The sequence below is a fragment of the Marmota flaviventris genome, chromosome 19 (genome assembly GCF_047511675.1).
Source record: "Marmota flaviventris isolate mMarFla1 chromosome 19, mMarFla1.hap1, whole genome shotgun sequence".
In the NCBI taxonomy this organism is placed as follows: domain Eukaryota; kingdom Metazoa; phylum Chordata; class Mammalia; order Rodentia; family Sciuridae; genus Marmota; species Marmota flaviventris.
In genome coordinates, this window is record NC_092516.1 from 22995761 (window position 1) to 23018949 (window position 23189).

Genomic DNA, 23189 nt, shown 5'->3' on the forward strand with positions numbered 1-23189 from the left:
GGCAAGTTTGAGTGGTGGTGCCAGACCCCCAGGGAGGAGCCACCCTGCTGCACATCTGTCCTGAGCGGAGCCTTTGAAAGACTCTCATCCAGTGATGAGCTCTGCAGTGAGGAGTCAGATACCTCAAGGAAAAGAATGTTTACCTTTGCTAGATTTGAGTGGCTTCTGTGCGTTAGGGTATAAAACTCCTGAGCACTTCCGTAGGACCCCAGATGTCATTTCATTTATGTCATATCTTTTTTTTTCTTAAATCTTTATTTAGTTTTTTTAGGTGGACACAATATCTTTATTTTATTTTTATGTGGTGTTGAGGATTGAACCCAGTGCCCCGCACATGCCAGGCGAGCGTGCTACCGCTTGAGCCACATCCCCAGCCCCTATGTCATATCTTAAGGTCATTAGGCATTTGGTCAAAGGTGGCGTAATCTCCAGGTAGAGATTCAGAACACATTGTCCTGTAGTCTTAATTCTGTGATACTGAAAATCATAAGCAGCACTTTTTCTGTAGAAAATAGGAGTCTTTGGGAAGTCAACAGAAAGATAGAACAGTGGGTATTTTGCGTTCTTAATGGTTTATGCTTCACGGTCCCCCCCAGTGTTTTATTAAGAAAATTTCAAACATGCAGAAGAAATTGAAAGAATCATGCCCACCAGCAAGATTCTACAGTTAACGTTTTACTGTTTGCTTTATTACATACCTGTCCATCTCTGTCCCTCTCTCTAGTCGTCCATCAGTCCCATTTTTTAATGCATTTCAAGTAAGTTGACAGTTTTTCTGAGAGGACTTACCTTTGTTACCCTCCCATGCTGTGATCAATGTGTCAACACAGTTTATACAGATGTTTTCAAAAGCCTGACCCTTTTCCCTGCTTCTAGAAAACTAAGGTTGCCAGTAATCACTGTCCACCTTAAATTATTTTTTAAAAAGTCTGGTAAATAGATTTAAACCTTATTAGTGCCCTCCTTTGCAATTGCTTTATAATCCAATTATAATTTTTACCAAAAATAATTCAGAGTTTTAAGTTATAAGTCATCAAAAATAATTTAGTGTTTTTTAACATTTAAAAAAATTTTTTTATTGGTTGTTCAAAACATTACAAAGCTCATGACATATCATCTTTCATACATTTGATTCAAGTGAGTTATGAACTCCCATTTTTACCCCAAATACAAATTGCAGAATCACATCAGTTAACATTTTAAAAATTTAAAGCAAGTATTTATTGCATTGTTTTCAGAGTGGAAAGATCTACAGACCAAGTCATCAAGCCAGTCAATGTGGGAGCTCTGTCAAAATGGGTGGGGAAGATCCCTCCAGATGTCTTACAAGATATGGCAGCGATTGCACCCATGCTTGCCAAATTGGGGTATGACCCTTACGCCAACCCACCCAACTACGGGAAGCCGGACCCCCGGATCCTCGAGAACACCAGAAGGGTGAGTGAGTGCCCCAGGGCAACTGGACACGCAGTCGGACTCCAAGTGGCTTTTTCCTTATTTTAGTTCTAGCTTTTTTATGATCAAAAAATTGTTCTAAATTAGAGTGATTCTGCGCATGAGTGCTTTATTATCAGAAGTCTGCATTTTAAAGATAATTGCGGCTGTTCCTGTGAACCATGGGGACAGCTCTTCAATGAGTGCCGCCCCCTTCTAGGAGTAGTACTCACATTGGAGAGATTCATCCATAGCTAGTTCCCACAACTTTGCATAAAACCAGAATCATTAAGACTTACTTTGCAAGCCTTTTTTCTCTAAATCTAGTGGATATGTTCCTCTTAAGTGTTTGTGTAGTGGAGGTACCACCTCTCGGGACCCAGTATGTGGGAAAAGTGGCTGAACAGGTGGACGCACCAGCCTTCCAGCTGAGGGACGGCTGCTGCCACGGGCAGTTAGCTGTTCTTTGTACAGGTCAGGTTGGTGTTTTTACAAGCACTCTTCCAGAAAGGGCTCGCCTGGGTGAATGCTGCTGCCATCTCAAGGCAGATCTTCCGCATTCTTTCCAACAACTGTTGTCGGACATCCCTGACCTCACTGTGCCATTTCAGCCATCTTCCAGGGTGTGGTGCCACAGCACTGAGCCCTTCACGCTGGCTCCTGTCACCATCCACCTCCAGAGTTTTTTCCATGTCCTTTTGTGTGTGTCGGTGTCCTCCCCCATAGCCTTGTGATAGGTCATCTCTTTATTCTCTTCCTTTTGGTACTCTTAGTTGGAAACCTGGTGACAGTGAAATGTGTTTCCTGAGGCCATTCGCGTGTGGATCCCCTGCTCTTAGTCACTTTCAGTTCTTCCTTCAGTTCTTCATTTGTGGCAATGTAGGAAGGGCTGTCTATTATAAACCATTGAATATGAAAATAAGCTTATTTTTAAGTAATCTTTATCCTTTTTATACTTACATATAAACATTTTTAATATAAAAATTTAAGTTCAAGCTGGCAGTGGTGGAACATGCCTGTAATCCCAACTACCCAGGAGACTAAGGCAGGAAGATTGCAATTTTGAGGCAGACCTGGGCAACTTAGTAAGACCCTCTCTCAAAAAATAAAAAAGGGCTGGTGATATGGTGTGGCTGTGAGGTGTCCCCCAAAAGCTCACGTGTGAGACAATGTAAGAAGGTGCAGGGGAGAAATGACAGGGTCAGTGAATTAACCTCTGATGGGATGAACTGGTTGGTGGCTGGAGGCAGATGGGTGTGGCTGGAGGAGGTGGCTCACTGGGAGCATGGCTGTGGGGTAGATATTTTGTATCTAGAAAGTGGAGTCTCTCTCTCTGCTTCCTGATCACATTGTGAGCTGCTTCCCTCTTGCCACGCTCTCCGGCCATGATGGTCAGCCTCACCTTGGGCCCTGAGGATATAGAGCGACCTGCCATGGACCAAGACCTCTGATACCATGAACCTGCAAATAAACTCTTCCTCCCTTACAGTTGTTCTGCTCAGATATTTTAGTCACAGCAGTGAAATAGCTGACTAAAACAGCTGGGGTTGTGGCTCAGTGGTAAAGTGCCCCTGACTCAATCCCCAGTACCTCCCAAAGCATACATATTTATAATAAAAAGTATTTTTTTCACTATATAAAATTAAAATAGTAGAAGAATGAAAATTATTTATAATATTACCTAGATACATACAATTCTTAATATTTTAGTATATTCCCTGCCCTCTGCATTTTATTAAACAAAGGTAAGATCATAAGTTATATTTCTTCCTTTATGCACGCAGTTTCTGTCTAACCTTTTCCTATTAGTACTGATGGACATTTCCCATCGTGTGCCTGCTTTTTTACGCATAATGCAGTGTACCATCACAGGAGCCATTGCCAGTTCTTCCTGAAACATAGTAGTGAATGAACGAATAGATGAGCAAACAGAATACATCTCCCTAGTAAATGTCCCTAGTCCATCTTATCGTTTTTCTCTTGTGTTTCTCTTTGACAGACGATGCTGTATCAAACATCTTTGAAATACTAAATTTTAGGTTTTTATTTACATTTAGACTAATAAAAGTGGGAGTAAGCCAGGTCCAACCATCTGGGATTTTTTTAAGATGCTCAATATATCTTGATAAGATTTTTTAAAAATATTTATTTTTTGGTTGTAGTTGGGCACACACCTTTATTTTATTTATTTATTTTAACGCGGTGCTAAGGATCAAACCCAGGGCCTCGCATGGGCTAGGCAAGTGCTCTACTGCTGAGCCACAACCCCAGCCCAAGATTTTTTTTTAAAAATACTTTCAAGCTGGAGTTGTGGCTCAGTGGTACAGCGCGTGGTGCCTGGCATGTGTGAGACCCTGGGTTCAATCCTCAGCACTGCATATTAATAAATAAAATAAAAAGATTCATTGACAACTAAAAAATATTTTTAAAAAAATATTTTCAGATTACCAGCATAATAGAGGTGATTCTATTTTAGATTTTTGCTAATTTTAATAGGTTCCATTGACTAACATAATTGAACATTTTCCAGTTATTAGCTGTGTGTATATTATTCTTTCATGTACTGCCTCTTGACTTTTAACATGCTTTATGTGATTTAAAGTTTTGTGAACTACAGCTTGCTAAAAATGAAGCAGAAATCAGTCTAGCATCCTGCCTTCGTAGTCTTGATTGCCTTTCTGTAACTGGTAATTTATAGCTTTCCTCTGCTGGGGGACTTTATGAACCAGGATACATGACTACATGGCATTGCAAAGGTTTCCCAGAGCAGTAGCCAGTGTGGGTTCCCCACTACCATTGGCTTGGCGATGCTGCTCTCGGTGCTCCTGAGGGGCAGGTCAGGAAGCTGCTCTGGTTTGAGTCCGTGTGACTGAAGAATGGGTTTCACACTGGTGACTGGAAGGGTTTCAGAGCACACTGCAATACAGCTTTTCTTTCCTTCTTTTTGGTCTTTGCCTGTCTCTTAACTGACAATAATTTTGAGGAAGAAAAGATAAAATGTGAACTATAATTGCATTTTGAGTCCTTTGTAATGATGCACAACAGAGGCCATTGTGTGTCTTGAAATTGGGTTTCATAGATGTTCTTATGTGATAGCTCGTGGAATGGAATTACAAAAATTGGTAAGAAACCAGTGCCTGGGGAAGGGGTTGGTTTGCTCCCCTCTCTTTCTCTCTTTCTTTTTCCAGGAAGTCTAATTAACCATGGGTTCCTACTTTTTGGATTGTAAATTACTGCCCCAGGAGTCTGACCACTCCCTCTTGAAGTGTAACACCTGTGAACAGAGTTACCTGTTTTTTTTTTGGTTTTTTTTTGAGGATTAAGGCTTTTATAAAAAACAAAACAAAACAAATCAAAACCCTAGTCTCTAGTAAGTTCGCAACTATGTATCTATATGAAGAGTTACCTGTTTCTGTGAGCATGCTTCATGTTAGAGACTCTGCATAAGGCCCTCAGCCACATAGGTTAGGAATTTTTTTTAAAAAGATGGAAAAGCCCTAATGTTAGCATAGGTCTAAGATGATGCCAAATAACCTGTAAATATTATGAGAAACTGTAGATCAGGGCTCAGAATTTGGAGTGTTTGTTTTCCTCTGTCCCCTCCCCCCCTCTCCCCCACCCCCCCATGTCCTCCTCGTGGTGTCCCCTCCGCATAAACTAAAGCTTGGAGCTCTCCTCCTGCCCCAGAGTGCTGCTTGCCGCCTCTCCAAGTCTGTTTGCTGCAACATTTACAGTGAGGCATCACCTGTATCACTCAAGTCTAGGCTCTTCAGAGCTTTCTTCTGCCTGTGGCAACTCAAATGCTAATGTAGCCAGCATTGGTGGCCCTGGGTTTCAGCAAGTCCTGCTTGCCAAGAGACTTGATTGTCAGAGGTGGGCTCCAGAAAAGGAAGGTGGCTGGGGAAACAGGCCCTGATTTATGGAGTGAGGGGAGGAGAAAACTCACATTTGGATTAGGAATACAGAATCTCAGTCTCTAGGTTACAAAGACGGTTTTCATACTGTTGTGGGGAGTCCAACAGTAATGATGTCTGAGTCAGCTCATTTCAGGGACAATTTGCCCAGTTTTGAATGGAAAGTCATGTGTTTTGTGGCTGCGTGACTCACATGGCAAGCTGGAAGTGAGCTGCTAACATGTTCCGTGCCCTTTCCCACCGTGGTCTAACTCCAGAGTTGCTGCACAGTTTACTACATAGTGCCCTCTAGGTTCTCCTCAGCCTCTCCCTCCTCCATTGGTTCTTAAGCTTTTTAGATTTAGGAATTTATTTTAGAACCTAATGAAACCTATGAATGCCTACCTCAAAAATGCAGACACATCCTGCACAGAATTCTACCTATGGTTTCAGTGGATTCGTAGATGCCCCAGAAGCCCATCAGGTTAGGACTTCTGCATTGTGTAGTCTCCTGAATCCCACTTATCTACTCTGTGGCTCTTATCACCGTGATGGGGACCCTGTTTCCTATTAGGAGGCCCCAGGTTCACATTCCAGCTGCTTCTGTGAAACTTCCTGGAATTTCTAAGGGGCCTCATGTGAGATTCAGTGTCCCAGATCAAACTTACTGTTCAGACTTGTTCCCTCACAGGCACAGCTAGATGGAATTGTCTTTGTGTGCAGGTGAATGGCCTATTTCCCCAGTAAGCCTTCGTATTTCAGGTGTGTTGCTGATACATTGGTAACCCTGATATTGTTAAATTGGTTTCACAGCCTGCATTTTAAGGGGAGTATGGAATCCCTTACACTTAATGTCATCACTCATGTGGCTGGGCCTGAACTGCCACTTGCTATTTGTTTTGTTTTTTAAAATATTTATTTTTATTTGGACACAATATCATCTTTATTTTATTTATTTTTGTATGTGGTGCTGAGGATCGAACCCAGGGCCTTGCACACGCTAGGCGAGCGCTCTACCACTGAGCTACAACCTCAGCCCTGCTATTTGTTTTTAATTGGGACTATTTGTCTTTGTTCCTTTGTTCTATTTTCCTGAATTCTGTTGGGTTAATCTAAATTTTTTTAGATTATTTCCTTTTATCTTTTCTTGGATATTATCTCCTTCTTTTAGCTGTAATTTCTTGTTTTAATTAAGGTTGCTGTAGAACAAAACAGCTGCAAATCTTTCTGTAAAAAGCCAGATAGTATCTTATGCTTTGTGGGCCACAATTTGTCTCTGTTCTTTTCTGAAGATGCAGATTTCACCTGGGACATTTCCTCTTTGGCCTGATAACTTCCTTGAGCATACTCACAGTGAGCGTATGAAGGCTAGTAACTCTTTGGGGAGATTTTTGGTTTTGTTTTTTTAAAGCTGAAAATGTCCTTTTTCTTCATTATTTGAGAACATCTTTGCTGGACATAGAATTCTATGTAGACGGGGGGGCGGGGGGGGGTTGTATTATTTTACTTGTAACATTTGTTATTTTATTGTCTTCCACAATGTTTTTGATGGGAGGTCAGCTGACATTCTTATGAATGAAGAATTGTTTTGCTTTGCTTTGCTTTGCTTTGACTGCTATCTTTCGCTTGGGATAAGAATGTCCCCCAAAGGCTTATGTGTTGCAGGCTTGGTCCCTGGGGCAGCAAGTGTTCAGAGCTGGGGCTCCTGGGAGTGAGATTACTAACCTCATCAAGGGGTTGATCTATCAATGAGCTGATAGCTGGATGGATTGTTGGGAGGTGTTCCCAGTTGAAGGGAGTTAGTCCTTGGGGATTGTATCTCATCCCTGGCCCCCTTCTCTTTCCCCAGCCCTTCCTGGGTGCTGTGAGCCGAGCAGCTTTCCCCTGCATGCTCTGCCATGATGCTTCTGCCTTGCTGCAGGTCTAAAAGCAGTGGAGCCAGCTGACCCTGGACTACTAAGACTTCTGAAACCATGAGCAGAACAGGTCCTTCCTCCTCCATGTGGATTTTCTCAGGTGTTTTGTCCTGCAACAAAAAGCTGCCAAACACATACTGTAAGATTTTCCCTTTGTATTTTGTTTTCAGCAGTTTAACAATAATGTACCAATTTGACTGATTCTTGCTTCTTCTGTTTCAGGTCAGGCATCAGCTTTGATTAGTTCTTAATTAACCTGTCTTTGAATTCCCTGGGTCTGCCTTCTGTGTCTAGTCTGCTGTTCAACTCCTCTGGTGACTTCTTCATTTCAGATTATTTTCCAGTCCTTAAGCTTCCTCTCTCTTCCCTCATTCTTTCTTCTTCCTGCATTCTTTAACATAGTCATGATAACAGTCTTAGAGTCTTCATGCATGGCTCTCTGCTGATTTTTCCCTTAGTTATGGGTTTTACTTACTTGCTTCTTCGTGTCTTAGAAGTTTTGCTTTCATGCTGGACTTTTTGTTATAAATAGATAGCAAATGAACTAAACAATATTGTTTGTTTTATTTTCCCCAGAGAGCATGTTCTTCCCTCCTTCATGCAGCTAGGGTGAGGAAGGGAATCTGGCAGTTAGCTGAGCTGGAGCTGAACAACACCCTTAGCTTCAGTTTACCTCTGAATTCAAATGAGATTGTGGAGATTTGACCTTCAGTCCAATCCCTAGATTCCTGTGTGCTATAGGCAAGGGTCTCATTTCTTGATTTTCATCAAGATTTCAGCTGGGAGGAAGCTGGATTAGACCTTAAGTTGTTTCATCTCTCCAGTACAGCTGCAGCAGGACCCTGGACCCAAGCCACACCAGACTGGGAGATCCTCTGTGTCCAGCTTTGGTCCCATCAGCCGTACTCAGCAGAGTCCCCCAGATACAGTGGTCAGGCCCTGAGATTTAGTTTTACATCTGGAGCTCCTCCAGATTCCAGATTCTAATCTGCGTAGCAGTTCACACTGTTGCTAAAGCTTGGCTTATTTCTTTTTGTCTAAGCAAAATGTTTTTATCTCTAAATTTGCCTCTCTGCCCACCTGTGCCCAGCCTGGCCATTCATGGTAGAAAGATACTTTGCTCAGTATTCCTAAGAAGAACTCGTCCTTCTCTGGAATTTGATTCATTTAGACTTCTTTGCATCCCTGCTCCTTGATGGCTCTAAGGAAAAATACGCAGTGGAGTTCATCCAGTGTTTCCTCCTTGTTCTGATGAAAGCAGTGTCTGTTGAGGCCTGCGCTCCGCCCAGAACAGAGCTCCTTGGAGTGCATTCGATTTTTTTAAAAGAGACCCTGTGATCTCTTGTCACTGGGAGCCTCCTGCTGAGTTGCCTGCACTGTGTCCTACATAGGAACCCTTACCAACAGACTTTTAAAAAAATACCTTTGTTTTATTTATTTATCTTTATGTGCTGCTGCGGGTCAAACCCAGTGCCTCATACATGCTAGGCAAGTGCTCCACTGCTGAACCCCTGCCCAGCCCCTCAACAGACTCTTCTGCATATCCCTTGGTCACAAGTTTTCCAGCCTTGTTCTTCTTAAGTTTTTTTACTTTTCCAGCCAAACCATTAGCTACTGCCTCTTTTGTCACCTCCAGTGTGTCACAAAGTGGCTACAACAGGGCCAGTACAATTAGTGTATACCCATAGGTCCAGCCATTTCTTCTTCTAGGCCAAACATGCAGTCACATGCTGCTGGACTTCTGTGCCGAGCAGCAGAGGGCTCAGTGACCTCTGGGAGGTGCCCAGAAGGACAGTGATCCATAGGATTGGGTGGTGCTATACACTCCAGCCCCAGGGTCTCCTGAACAGCCTGGGAGGCACAGCAGCAGCAAGGCAGCTGATCGCTTGCATAATCTCCTCTTGTTCTGAACCTTCTCAGAAAGTCACTCTTAGGACCGCTTGGTGAATGAGCTATCTGTTGTTTCCAAAACCCCAAGCAGCGCACTAGGTTTCGCTGGTGCAAAATTCTCAGCAAAAAAAAATTTTTTTTTTTCAGCAAAATTTAAAGACTCGAGATCTTGAGCTTAATTTAATATGAGAGGCTGCATGGCTGTGAATTCCATTAGTGTTGTATTGAACCACCTGTAGGATCACACTTTGGGCTTATTTTTCAGAACTCTTGATCCAGTGGCTGTATGCTATAGGGGTCTGTTCAGGGCATTCCTAGAAGCTTCCTGGTACCGCGTCTCCGACCTGAGGTAGCGGTTGAAACTGTGCAGTCCCCACTTCTTTTCCCTGTTCTGCAGGACACACAGAAGCAAGGCCACAGCCCTGGGTTCTTTCCTGCTGTTTCCACTGTGCGCTTCCAGTGCTGTTACTTGTTTACTCACAGCCTGTCTTTTGTGGGCATGTGACTGCACGTAATAAATTAAGAAGCTGTTTTGCCTCGTTTACCATGAACTGCTCTTGTTCCACTGACCACTTTTACTTATTTAGTTAGTTACTTGTTTTCGTGATGCTGGGGATCAAACCCAGGGCCTGCTTGGCAAGCTCTCTACCACTGAGTCAGCCCAACACCCATTTTCCACTTCTCCATTCCACCAGATCAACTCATTCGTTTTTGGCCGTGGGGAAGCTGCTATTTGCCTTGGTCCTCCAAGAGCAGTGGCCTGATTTCTGCCATTGCCATCTCACATGGGTCTCTTTCAGTGAGAAACCCCTCCTGGCATTGTGTGGGGAGGGGATTCATGCCAGCCTTGGACAGAGGTGGTGGTGGGAGTTGTCATTCATCCAGCACAGTGACCCTGCCCTCTAAGAGTCCTCCCAGACTGGTCTTGGGACCCTTTCCTGGGTTTCAGAAGTGAAATGAAGAGAAGAAGCATTGTCCCCCTGGCCAGGGCCCCAGGGCGTGAGGCACAGCAGGTGTGAGAGGAAGGAAGCTCAAACATCAGCTGCATTTCCTAGGACTCCCTGCAGACAGATGCCCATGGACCAGTTTCTTCTGGCCATGTTTATGTGAGGAGGTGTTTGTTAGCAATTGTATGAAGAAAGTTTACCCATTTTTTCCTGCTTCTGAACATTGCTATGAAAAGACATTGAACTGGCCCTGTTGCAGCCACTTTGTAATACACTGGAGATGACGAAAGAAGAAAACAGAAATCAAGGGCCTTGAACCTAGCTTCAGCCTGACCTCCACCTCCTCTCTAGACTTCCTGTGTTTTTGAGCTACTTTAACTAGGCATTCTGTTCCTCAAGTAAAACCAGCCCCTCAAAAGAAGAGAACCAGGTGTCAAGAGGGGTCTCACTTTCAAGTCCTGGTTCCCAGCTCCACCCTGGCCATGGATGTGACACGTCTCAGTGGGCTCCTGATAGGTCCCCCCCCTTTTTTTTTCTTTTTTTTTTAAGAGAGAGAGAGTTTTTTTAATATTTATTTTTCAGTTTTCGGTGGACACAACATCTTTATTTTTATGTGGTGCGGAGGATCGAACCTAGCGCCCCACGTGTACCAGGCGAGCGCGTTACCGCTTGAGCCACATCCCCAGCCTGGTCCCCCTTTTTTTAATATTTATTTTTTTAGTTGTAGTTAGACACAATACCTTTATTTTATTTATTTATTTTCATGTGGTACTGAGGATCGAACCCAGGGCCTCATATGTGCTAGGCAAGCATTCTGCCACTGAGCCACAGCTCAGCCCCAAGGTAGGTGCCTTTTTGGCTCTGTTGTCTCAGTTGGGTTCCTGTGCCATGGTAGGACTGTTCCAACTACCACTGGATTTGAGGTATGATTTACCTTTAGTTTCTCGTTTCTTTTATTTGTGCACTCAGACGTGACAAGCTTTGTATTCTAGTGGTTGTAGTTAGAGAAAATCACATTCCATTGTCTTAACATTTGATGCCCCTTCAAACAGCCACCACAGAGCTGGGTACTCTCCCGGCATGACAGTTCTCTTCCTCTCCTGTGTTTCGCTTTATTTCAAAAGCAGATGCCAGTGCTTCTGCAGCATCCTGTGAAGTTTGGTGTGGGACATCTTATACCACAGTGCTCTCGTCTGTCAGGATGGTCACTGCAGGGCTCTGGGCATTGGATGGGTAGTCACAGAAGCACAGTGCCTTCTTTTGGTGCCCAGGAAGTGCAGACCTGGCTTGTTTTCATGAGGAAAGCACCAGTGACTGGAGAGAGAGGTCTGTCCACTGTGCTGCCAGTTTACTTGTTGAGACATCCCCTAACCATGCTGCCCAGGCTGGGCTCAAAAATCCTGGGCTCCAGCAACCCCTCCACCTCAGCCTCCTCTCCACCACAGCCTCCTCTAGCTTCTGGTTCTGTGTCTGCAACATGCAGAGGCCTTGTCACATCAAGGCCAGATAGAGACGCGTGGCTAGTTTCTGTTTCTTCATCTGTCTTCAGTCTATAAAATTTCATTGCTCATTCATCTATGGTTTCCACATTTTCCTTTATATGTTATACCTTCATTAAAATCACCTAAAATTAGAAAAAGTTATCTGGATTCAGTTTTTAAATGCTGGAGTAAGAACCATTTTCTTGCTGGGTACAGTGATGCATGCCTATAATCACAGTGGCTTGGGAGGCTGAGACAGGAGGATCGTGAGTTCAAAGCCAGCCTCAGCAATAGTGAGGCACTAAGCAACTCAGTGAGACCCTATCTCTAAATAAAATAGGGCTGGGGGTGTGGCTCAGTGGTGAGTGCCCCTGAGTTCAATCCCCAGTATGGGGTGGGGGAGAACCACCCCCCCTTGATATTTCTTGATTATGGAAATATCTAAAACAACAACAAAAAACAGAAACCTAGATTTTGAATCTGACCCATAACAAGATGCTGAGGAAGAATAGACAAATTCAGTGAAAATCAAACAAAAAATGAGAGAACTGCCTGAGTGGGGTCCTTGAGGACGACCAGCAGGGTGGCAGCAGCGGTGGTGGAACGAAGGTGAGAGCCCTGTGCAGGTGCAGGCCCAAGCACAGATGTGGGCAAGGTCCCGCAGGCAGCTCCAGAGGTGAGTGTGCCAGGCCCATCAGGACACAGGGAGGCTGGGCAGAACACAGACTCAAGCCACGCTGTAACAAGTTTTCTTTCTTTTTTTAATATTTATTTTTTAGTTGTAGATGGACACAAAACCTTTATTTCACTTATTTATTTTTATGTGATGCTGAGGATCAAACCCAGGGCCTCTCACGTTCTAGGCAAGCGCTCTACCACTGAGCCCAGCCCCAGCCCTTGTAATAAGTTTTCTGCTGTGAAGCAGGTTAAAGGAGACCCACAAGAGCATCCATACGATGGCTCTCGTCAGTGTGGGGATGTGGGCCTGACCACTCAGTCCTTGCCTCTCTGTGCCACCTTCTTCCACTCAGGACCGCAGCCGGGTTTCGTCCTCGCAGCTCAACAGTGCCTCTTGGGGGGGGGGGGGGTGCTGCAGTGAAGGCGGGCGGGTTCTCTTTCCTCTGGGTGTGCACCCAGTCGTGCTGCGTCAAGTGGCGGCTCCGAGGAGAGCCTTGCTTAGCTCGCCTGGAGCCCAGAAGCTTCGGTCTTTGAGGGCTCTCCATGTCTCTCCATAATGGTGCTCCAAAGCGACATTCCCACCAGCAGCAAGCAGGGTGCCCACTTCTGCACACCCTTGCCCAGCCTTGTTGCTTCCTTCTGGAGAGGCCGTGTGGGTAGTTTTGATTTGAGCTTCCCTGGTAGCTAGTGATGTTGAGCGGTTTTGTATGTGTTTCTGTGTTGCCGTTCATATGTCTTCTTTTCAGAAGTGTCTAGATATGTCTAATGCCCAGACTTCCCTAGAAAATCCAAGTCTCAATGCTGTATTTCCTGTAGTGTATACTGCTTTCTGCAGTAAGGAGAGGTTTATGTTTTGCAGTTGCTGTAGATTTCCAGTTAAATTCACATTTCAGGCCATTTTGTCCAACTTCACCCAAAAGTCATCACACTGAAACATTTCTTTTTCTTTAAAATGTTTTGGAGTAGAATCTTATGCTTCTGAGGGCTGGGGTTGTAGCTCAGTGGTAGAGCGTTTGCCTAGCATGTGTGAGGCACTAGGTTCGGTTCTCAGCACCACATATAAATAAAAAATAATAATAAAGGTACATTGACTACTAAAAAAATATTTTTTAAAAAAAGAATCGTATGCTTTAGGGCTGATAATTTGTTTTCTTCTTGATATAAGAAGTATTAACAACATTTATCCTATTGTTTCCAAACAGGATGAGACTGTTGCACTTCTCAGGGCCAAGTCTGAGATTTGCAAAGGTGCCAAAATAATTCCAGAAAAATTAGAATATGTAAACAAGCATGCTATCAGCTGTTTTACAGTATGTGTGTTTTGGAGATCATGAGCCTGTAGTGGCCACAAGAGCCTGGAGGGATTAAAGATATAAATTTCAAACTCTGGATCCCTTCCTGCATTAGAATATCTGGCTGCAGTTGCATGTTTTCTGTGCTTGTGAAACTAGCAAGTGTAATTCCTCAAGGGGGAATGTTCATTACATTACTAAAAATAATGAATTATATTACTAAATAAATAACAGCAGGCTATGCATGGAGTTAGGATGAAAGTGTGCCAGGAACCAAGAATTACAACTAATCCAATTCCTGCCTCTTACACAGTGAGCTGCAGCCTGAGTCCACTTAGTCCACCCCACGCACAAACAGTGTGTCCTGTAGGCCACCCCTCGTGAGCCTTGCGTGGGCAGCGTCTATGTGCTGAGCTTTGATCTCCCGACTTCTCCGTGTTTTCACATGAGGAACTGATGCGTGGCACAGGGGGCACACACCTCTCCTGATCCCGCTGTATTGTTGCTGTAGCGTGGCCCATTGGCTTGTTGCTCCCTAGTGCCCACAGGAGGTGTCTGGTGTTGCCTTGTGTCGTACTGCTATGTTTTAGTTCCTGGACAGTTGCAGTGTCAGGGTCCTTTTGCACTTCTGTCTCTGAGACTGTGGGAAGCCCCCAGTCACCCGCTCCATTAAGATCTAAAGACGCGTGTGCCCTTCGCTTGCCCGAGTCACCGTTGATGAGCTGCAGGGGTCTAGGCATGCTGTTGCTGCCTGCTGCTTGCATGTGGTGGGCCGCACAGTGGCCTGCACATCCCACCTCCTCATCCTTGGGTGGGACCTGTTTGCTTGCCTGGCAGAGCACTCCCCACCAGGAACGAGGAATCTGAGACATGCCATGATCCTGTCACTTGGTGCATGGAGAGGCCACAAGGCCACATGTGGGAAGCGCACTGAGGAGGCAGCAGACGTGGCACAGGGTACTGCCTCGCTGCTCCACCAGCACTGTGAGGGGCCCTGGGTGTTCTGAGCCTCCACCGCCTGGCTCATTTCCCTCCCTCTGGTCTCCTCTGTTGGCCTCCCTTTCTCCTCTTGCCATTCACTGTGCATATTAGGGGAAGTCACCCTCAGCACATGACAGGGAAACCTCCCTGGCCTGGCCAGCTGCTTTGTGAGCCAGGCTTTGACGTCTTACCAGTGTACACAGGTAGAGTGGTTGGAGTATGAGCTGCTGCTTGACAAGGACCCCCACCCCAGTTTCTAGTCAGATGTCCCAGTGTTCTCCTTAAGCCCAGCTGCCACCCACTGCCCCCAGAGTCCTCCCTTAGCTCTGCCTTTGTCCTGTGACTGCCTTCCTGACACCTGGAGGTCCCTGTCTGATTGCTGGAGCACAGCAGACCACCTCAGAACCACAGATGTGTCACTTCACAGTTTTCGTGACCAGGAGTCCAGGCACAGCTCTGCTGGCCGCCTGGCTCAGGGCCCTTGGTGCAGCTGCAGTGTCTCAGGGATCAGCAGTGCAGCACACTAGTGCCGTCAGCCTGCTTCGAGTCCTCGCTGCCTGTGGATGTCAGCTGGAGGCTGTGCAGGCTCTGCTGCTGGCTTCCCACCTGGGGTGGCCGCATCCTAGAGGGAGCACCACCTTGCCATGCCCTAGTTGTGTGGACACAGACACTGGACGCACAGAGCCACGGATGCCAAAGACGGGATCTCAGTGTGCAAAACGTCCTCTTGGGTTTTCAGCTCTGAACTGAAGTCATCTTCAGCTGAAGACCATCCTTCAGTACAGTTAATTACCCCTGATTTCAGCCCACAGGCCCCAAACAGGAACACTGCTCACTTTGTTGTTTGAGTCATTTCTTTGGCAGTGATCTGTTGCCAGCCAAATCCTGTTATGTGGAAGTTACTGTCATTGGCAAAAGTAAAAGCTAAAGATCAGTGTCAGATATGTGGAGCTCATATTTTTATGCATTTATTTTAATTCTTATGTGTGTTGCTCTGCAAGATAATTGACGGAATTGTGGTAACCTCTGTAACTCATTATATAGAAGACTGGGAGCCCTTCTAGAGAGCTGGGCAGACACACAGAGCTGGAAGGTGGCAGCTAAGGTGAAGTAGCACCCTGGCTTTCATTCTGGAGGCGTACCTCTGTGCACGGTGTTCTGTTGGTAGAAAGAGGAAAGAGTAGAAAGAGGAAAGCAGTTCCTGGGATATTCAGGCTTAGAGAAATTCCTTCAGACTCACAGAATAGGAGCGCTTGGAGCAGAGAAAGGGGACATAAAAACCCTAGTTCACTTCACCAGCTCCCCTCTCTTACATATAATTAACAGTAAAGCTAAACATCATGAGAATTATGTGCCTTACTTACTGGTCCTTTCTCTCACATGACATGGAATTTCTTTCCTAGGAGCAATGTGTTCTTCCACTTAGCAGTGCTGTGTATGGTGGTCTCCAGCCTCTGCAGACCCTTGAACCCCATCCACAGATCACTTGCCTGGACCTCAGAGACTGGACGTACTGTTTGAGTACACTAACAACACAGTTCCCGAAAACTGAGTATTACTGTAGCACTCCTCCTTGTTCAGCTTGACCTATGGAAATAGAAAGCTATTGTAGGAGTGTTAAATGACTTAGCAGAGTGGAAGATAGCCAGACTTAAATACCTGGAAGAAAATGGGGTGGGGGATACATGCAAGCAAAGAGGTAAGAAGTAATCCAGTTCATCCTCAACCCCACAGATTCTCAGGAATTAGAAGCACCAGGCATTACAAATTGGTGGGGAGAGAGAGGAGGTCTGATACTAAAAGTAGGAAGAGTCAAAAGTTTGCACGGGAATAAAATCTCACCCAAGCACCCCAACACACCATACAGAGGAGGGGACCGACAGAACACCATGCACAGAGGTACGCGTCCAGAATGAAAGCCAAGGTGCTACTTCACCTTAGCTGCCACCCTCCAGCTCTGTGTGTCTGCCCAGCTCCAGAATGCTGGCACCAAGCTTCCTACCTGCAACCACCTCCTGCAGATGGGAAATAAGGCACCTTCTCTGGGGGCTTGATGACCCCAAAGAAAAGAACTGCCACAGGGTACTCAGAATCCTGAGCAAAACACCAGCTCATGAAGCACCCCTGCCATAGACTCGACCCTCCCTCAAATGTAGGCTCCAGTGAGCTTGAGCGCCTCACAGCCTAGATCTCCAGACTTAGTAGAGCACCCTGGGGAGAGAGAGGCCCTCAGAGGAAGCACAGAGTGCATGAGCAAAAGAAAACTTTAACTGAACAAGATGTTACTTTCAAAAAAAAAAATAGAGATCCGGGGCTGGGGGTATAGCTCAGTTAGTAGAGTGCTTGCCCCATATGCACAAGGCCCTGGGTTCCATCCCCGGCACCACCAAAAAAATTGAAATTTAAATAAATAAATAAATAAAAACACAGAACCAAAAAACTGGGAAACTAAAAATATGAGTGCTAAATTAAAATTAGTAAAATAATTGGAAAAATAAAGTTGAGGAAATGTCTTAGAAGATACCACAAAAATAGCTTATGGTAGAGCAGTTGCCTAGACAGTGGAATAAAAAAGATGAAGAGATGACTTAGAAAGGGTAAGAATTTTTAGAAACTTAATTCAGATGGTCCATTGTTTGACTGACTAGAGTTTCAGAAAAATGGTGGGCAAGAAATTATCAAAGTAATGAAAGAAGGCCATGGGGCTTGGATAGTGGCCCAGCGAGCACTTGCTTAGTATATGTGAGACCCTGATTATCTGATCCCCAGGACCACACACACAAAAAAAAAAAAGAAGAAAGAAAGAAAAGAAGAAAGGACAGACATCTTCAGTACCACTGAGAGAAGAAAATAAGCCCAGATTCAAGGCACATGAAATTGTAGAATACTAGGATAAAGAGAAAAAAAGTTTTACAAACTGAAAATCAGGTCTTATATCACTCAGAATTGAGGCCACAGGTCAAACTGCTGCCCCAAAATTCAAGGGAAAGGTGTATATTGAGAATCACAAATTACTTGTAGGAGACCCTCATCTTCTTTGAGTAAAGATCTGGGAAAATGTCTCCTAGTGCTTCTGACAGGGAGATGGGGAAAGTGGACATTTTGATATAAGCTCAGAGCACTCCTCAACAGTGGACTGCCCTGAGGGTGGGTCCTTCCATAGGCTGGGCTTGGGCTTTATCAGAGCCTAGTGGACCTGAGGGACATAGACACTCAACTCCAGCCCCCTCGAGCCTTCCTGTCTCACCCGAGGAGGCGGTAGGGAGCCCAGGCAGCCCTGGTGAAGGTCACGGCCCAGCCAGAGAGTCATTAAGAGACCTGTGCTATAATCCCACGTTATAGAACACTCCTCCACCCCACATATTATACAGCACACCCATCAGGCTCTCATAATAACAATAAGTCGCTGACAGACCTGCAATTTCTACACCCTAGTTTAAGGAGGAGTCTCTAGGGAAACTCTGAAACAACAGAGCTACAAAGCAGGCACACTAAAGAAAATTTTAGCATTTGATACCTTCAGTAGAGTAAATACAGCCTAGTTCCAAAATTAATGATAGACATCAAACCACAGATCCTATAGTTTAGAGGATGCCAAACAGGATAACCAAAAATTTTTAGACCTCAGCATATCATATGAAAAACTGCAGACAATCAAAGACAACTGTGCACACCTATAATCCCAGTGACTCAAAAACCTGAGGTGGGAGGATCACAAGTCAGAGGCCAGCCTCAGAAACTTAGTGAGGTGCTAAGCAACTTAGCAAGACTGTGACTCAAAAATAAATAGGGCTGGGGTTGTAGCTCAGTGGTAAAGCACCTCTGGGTTCAAGCCCTAGTACAAAAAAAAAAAAAAGAAAGAAAAGAAAGACAATCTTGAAAGAACCTAGAAGTTTAAAAAACAAAAGGAGGAGGAGGAGGAGAAGTTCACAGAATACATGCAAGCAAAAAGAGAAGTGGGGGGGGGGGCTGGGGTTGTGGCTCAGTGGTAGAGCGTTTGCCTAGCATGCATGAGGCACTGGGTTTGATCCTCAGCACCACATAAAAATAAAAGATATTGTGTCCACCTAAAAAATAAAAAAAGGAAGAGAGAGTGGCTAGGGATGTGGCTCAAGTGGTAGCGCGCTCGCCTAGCATGTGTGAGGCACTGGGTTCAATTCTCAGCACCACGTAAAAATAAAATAAATATTTTTTAAAAAAGAGAGAGAGCAATGGGGTGAAATAGCTGAAGTCCTAAAGCAAAAAATCCATCAACCCAAAATTCAGTATCCAGCAAAGTTATCTTTCATAACTGAAGAAGGGCTTGCTTAGGCGAATAATGGAGGGATGTCATCACTAATAGATCTCCTTGAGAGACATGTCACAAGAAGTTCCTTAGAGAGGAGGAAGGTAATGTAGGTAAGAAACCAGAGCTACCTAAACAGAGGAAGAGCTCTAGTGAAGGAATGAGAGTAAATTTCTTAGCTATCTGACAGACAACAGCTTATTCAGAACTGTAGTAGCAGCCATATATTTGGTGATTGTAGCTCATGAATCAGTGAGTGAGTGATAGCAGTATTGTGAGCGCAGGGAGTGCTGGGCAGTGAGAAGATCTCACCACCCGCAGGCAGTGCAGTGTCATTTGGAAATGGACAAAGATGAGTTGTAAATATGTATTGCAGGGCTGGAGTTGTGGCTCAGTGGTAGAGCATTTGCCTAGCATGTGTGAGGCCCTGGGTTCAATTCTCAGCACCACATATAAGTAAATGAACAAAATAAAGGTCCATCAACGTCTAAAAAAAATTAAAAAAAAAAAATATGTATTGCAAACTCAAGGACAGAGACTCAGAATTTTTTGAAGAGCAGCATACTTAATATGCTTAACGAGGAGAGAAAATGAAATCATGAAACGCTCCAGTAAAACTGAAGAAGACAGTAAAAGAGAAGAAGAAAGAAAAAGTCACCAATGGAAAATAATTATAAATATGATAAGATAGTCATCCACTGAAAAAGTGAATGGCCTAAACTCACCAGTAGATAGACTGTCAGGGTGGATTAAAACTCAAAACCCATTTATATGTTGTTTACAAGAAACTCATTTTAAATATAGATTTTAAACTATGATCATACTAATAGATGAAAGTTAAAGAATCTTTGTTAATTTCAGAAAAAGCAAACAAGATGAAGAGAATGAAAGGACAAACTGCAGACTGAGAAGCAATTTTGCAAGTACACCAGTGATAAAGGCCTGTCATCTAAAATACACACAGAGCTCTTGAGGCTCAGAGATAGTTAGGGCTGGGGCTCCGTGGGAGAGCACTCACCTAGCACGTGTGAGGCACTGGGTTCAATTCTTAGCACTACATAAAGATAAACAAAGGCATTGTGTCCATCTACCAATACAATAATAATAATAATAATAACACCTCAAGAGATAATAAGACAGCCCCATTAAACAACAACCAGAAGATCTGAGAAGGAGTTCTGCCAGAGATGCCCAGATGGAAGCTAAGCACACAACAGTCTGCTGGGCACACACGGATAGGGAATTGCAGACTAAGCAATCCTGAGGCACCACTACCAGTTAACATGGTCCAGATCCAGAGCACTTGCTGCAGTGCCAGGTACCACTGGATGTGGCAGCAGACGGACTCACTGTTGGTTGCTCCTGGAATGCAAGTGGTACAGCCTCTTGGAAGTGAACATGGTAGTTTCTTGCAAAACTAAATACTCTTATCATGTGATCCAGCAGTCACACTCCTTGGTGTTGACCCCAAGGAGCTGAAAGCACATGTTCACATGAAACCTAGGCACAGAAGCTTATGACAGCTTCATTCATAATTACCAAAGCTTGGAAGCAGGGAATCGATGATCAAACAGTGGGGGCTGGGGCTGGGGCTCAGTGGTAAAGCACTTGCCTTGCATGTGTGAGCACTGGGTTTGATCCTCAGCACCACATAAAAATAAATAAAGATATTGTATGTTCATCTATAACTAAATAAATATAAATAAAAATTTTTCAAACAGTGGTACATCCAGATGCTTGGAATAGTATTCAGGAAGGAAGAGAGCTGTCAAGTCACAAAAAGACAAGAACTTCAGATGCATAGTGCTAAGGGAAAGAAGGCAATCTGAAAAGCTACACACTATCTAAATCCAACTCTGTGACACTCTGGAAAGGGCAAAACTAGGGAAATAGTAAAAAGATCAGTGGTTAAGTGCTCTCAGGGTTCAGTCCCCAGTACCAAACAAAAAACAAATGATGAGATAGATGTAGGGCAACATAAACAGCAAGCCCTGTTGTAAACTGTGGGCTTTAGTTGATAACATTATTTCCACACTGCTCCATTAATTGTAACAAATATACTGCAGTAGCATAAGATGTTAAAAATAGGGAAAGTGGGGAAAGGGCGGGAAATATATCAGGACTCTGCTTTGTACTCAATTTTTCTGTAAATAGAAAATTGCTCTAAATAATAAAACTAAGTCTTAGAGATGCTTCTGTGCTGCAGAGCTGGAGGTGGGAATCTAGGGGGTGCTGCTCTTCTGCAGAGCTGGAGGTTGAAGTCTTGGGGCGCTGCTGTGCTGCAGAGCTAGATGTGGGAGTCTACAGGGCACTGCTGTGCTACAGAGCTGGAGGTTGGACCCAGGAGCCTATTAATGTAATATAGCCACAGGAGGCAGCTGTCAGCTCCAGCCAGACACCACCACAAGCTGGGTGTACAGGGAGGAATTGTGGCAGTAGCACGCCCCACAGGTGAGAGTGCAGCTACACAAGGGGCTCTCCAGTGACCGTGCTGCTGCTGCCCACTGTGGGCCCCTGGGGGGGGGGTCTGCATCCCTGGCCTCCTGCCTTCAGCAGAGCACTCTGAGGGCTGGTGGGAGCAGAATGTCCAAGGCATGTTCTTTTCCCCAGGGAAATCCATACCTGGCTTTGCTCTGCAAGCAGAGTGGCCGCTGCCTTCCTGCACTAGGGAGGAGCTCTTGGTCAGAGGAAAGGGCTTTCTCCAGTGTCAGCCTTTGTTCCCTACGTGATGCTGAAAGGAGAAAACCTCAGGCATCTTCCCCTTTAAAAAAATTCATACATTTTTATTTATAATTCTGCATAATGCTGGGGTCACTGGCATGCATTGGCACACATACATGTACATGTGGCCATGTGATTTGGCCAGTTTCGCTCCCCAGTGCTCCTATCCTGTTCCCCTTTCCTACTGGTCTCCCTTCTGTTTTCACGAGATTCCCTGTTCTTTGTTTTTCCTTTTTCCTCTCTAGCTTCCACCTAGGAGAGAAAACTCTGTGCCACCCTTGACTTTCTGAGTTCAACTTATTTCACTTAACATAATGCTCCAGCCATTGCCACTTTTTTAAAAATTTTTATATATATACTTTTTTAGTTGTCAATGAATCTTTTATTTATTTATATGCAGTGTTGAGGATCAAACCCAGGATCTCACACATGCTCAGTAAGTGCTCTACACTGAGCCACAACTCCAGCCCATTCTCGCTTAATTTTTTTCCTTAGTTGTTGATAGATCTTTATTTTATTTATTTATATGTGGTGCTGAGAATCAAACCCAGTGCCTCGCACATGCCAGGCAAGTGCACTACCGCCGAGCCACAGTTCCAGCCCTCCTGCTTACTTTTTTCTTTTTTTAATATTTATTTTTTAGTTGTAGATGGACACAATACCTTTATTTCACTTACTTATTTTTATGTGGTGCTGAGGATTGAACCCAGGGCCTCGCACATGCTAGAGGAGTGCTCTACCGCTGAGCCACAACCTCAGCCCCCTCCTGCTTACTTTTTAATTGAGCTTTTAGTTGATAGCTTCCGTGGCCCCTTTTGGATTTGTTTGTATTTGTGACTTAACATTTTTTTTCATCCCTCCGTTGAAGCCTTACTTCTGAAACCCACACGTGCAGCCAGCCTGAAGATCTCGTGGGGGGCGGGGGGAGGGAGGCCTTCAAGGGTGGGGGCTTTCTACATCCTGAGGTGCACGGCCTGTGAGGCTGCGTGGATTACAGTCACTGGAGGGGAGGTGAAGGTACACTTTCCTGCATGTATGTTGCACTTTAGTAACTAAATTCAGAAGGCAACCAAGTTGCCTGAACCCTTGGTGGCCCAGCAGCAGTCCTGTCTGTGCTGCTGCCTGTGGCTGTAGGCACCACTGTGGCAGCAGCACCCCTTGCATATCGCCGGCTCTGCACAAGGGGCCTCCCGGCTCCCGGTTCTGCTTCGCACCTAACTGCGGTGGTCATGGCTATTCAGTGAGCTTAGCTTGCGTGGGTGACTTATGTGACCTGGGCATGGCTGAGTACTAAGTCTTGGCATCTGTTGCCATAAGCCCTCCTGCTTTGTCCTTCCTTTAAGATGTCCTTGACTACTTGGGGCCTGTACACTTCCAGTGACTTTCACTGCCTGCTTGAAGTCTCAAAGAAAAAACATGTCTCTTTCCCCTCAAAGAAAAAACATGCTAGAATCTACCTGGAAATAACTGAAGGCGTGAATGTCACTACTGTTGGAACCTTCCTGTCCCTGAAAGTGTGTGCCCTGCCACTTGAGTAGCTCTTTAGTTTCTCTCAGTGTTTTACAGTTTGCTATATAAAGGTCTTACACAGGGGCTGGGGATGTGGCTCAAGCGGTAGCGCGCTCGCCTGGCATGCGTGCGGCCAGGGTTCGATCCTCAGCACCACATACA

General features: G+C 44.9%; 1 protein-coding gene across 5 annotated transcripts in view; it reads left to right on the plus strand.

Annotated features, from left to right (window-relative positions):
- Tpst1 (tyrosylprotein sulfotransferase 1) overlaps positions 1-23189 on the plus strand; it is a 94959-nt gene that overhangs the window by 66087 nt on the left and 5683 nt on the right. For all 5 annotated transcript variants that reach the window (XM_071605396.1, XM_071605394.1, XM_071605397.1 and 2 more), the window contains one exon: positions 1239-1437. In XM_071605396.1, coding sequence (XP_071461497.1) covers positions 1239-1437 — 199 coding nt within the window. The remainder of the gene's footprint in view (positions 1-1238; positions 1438-23189) is intronic.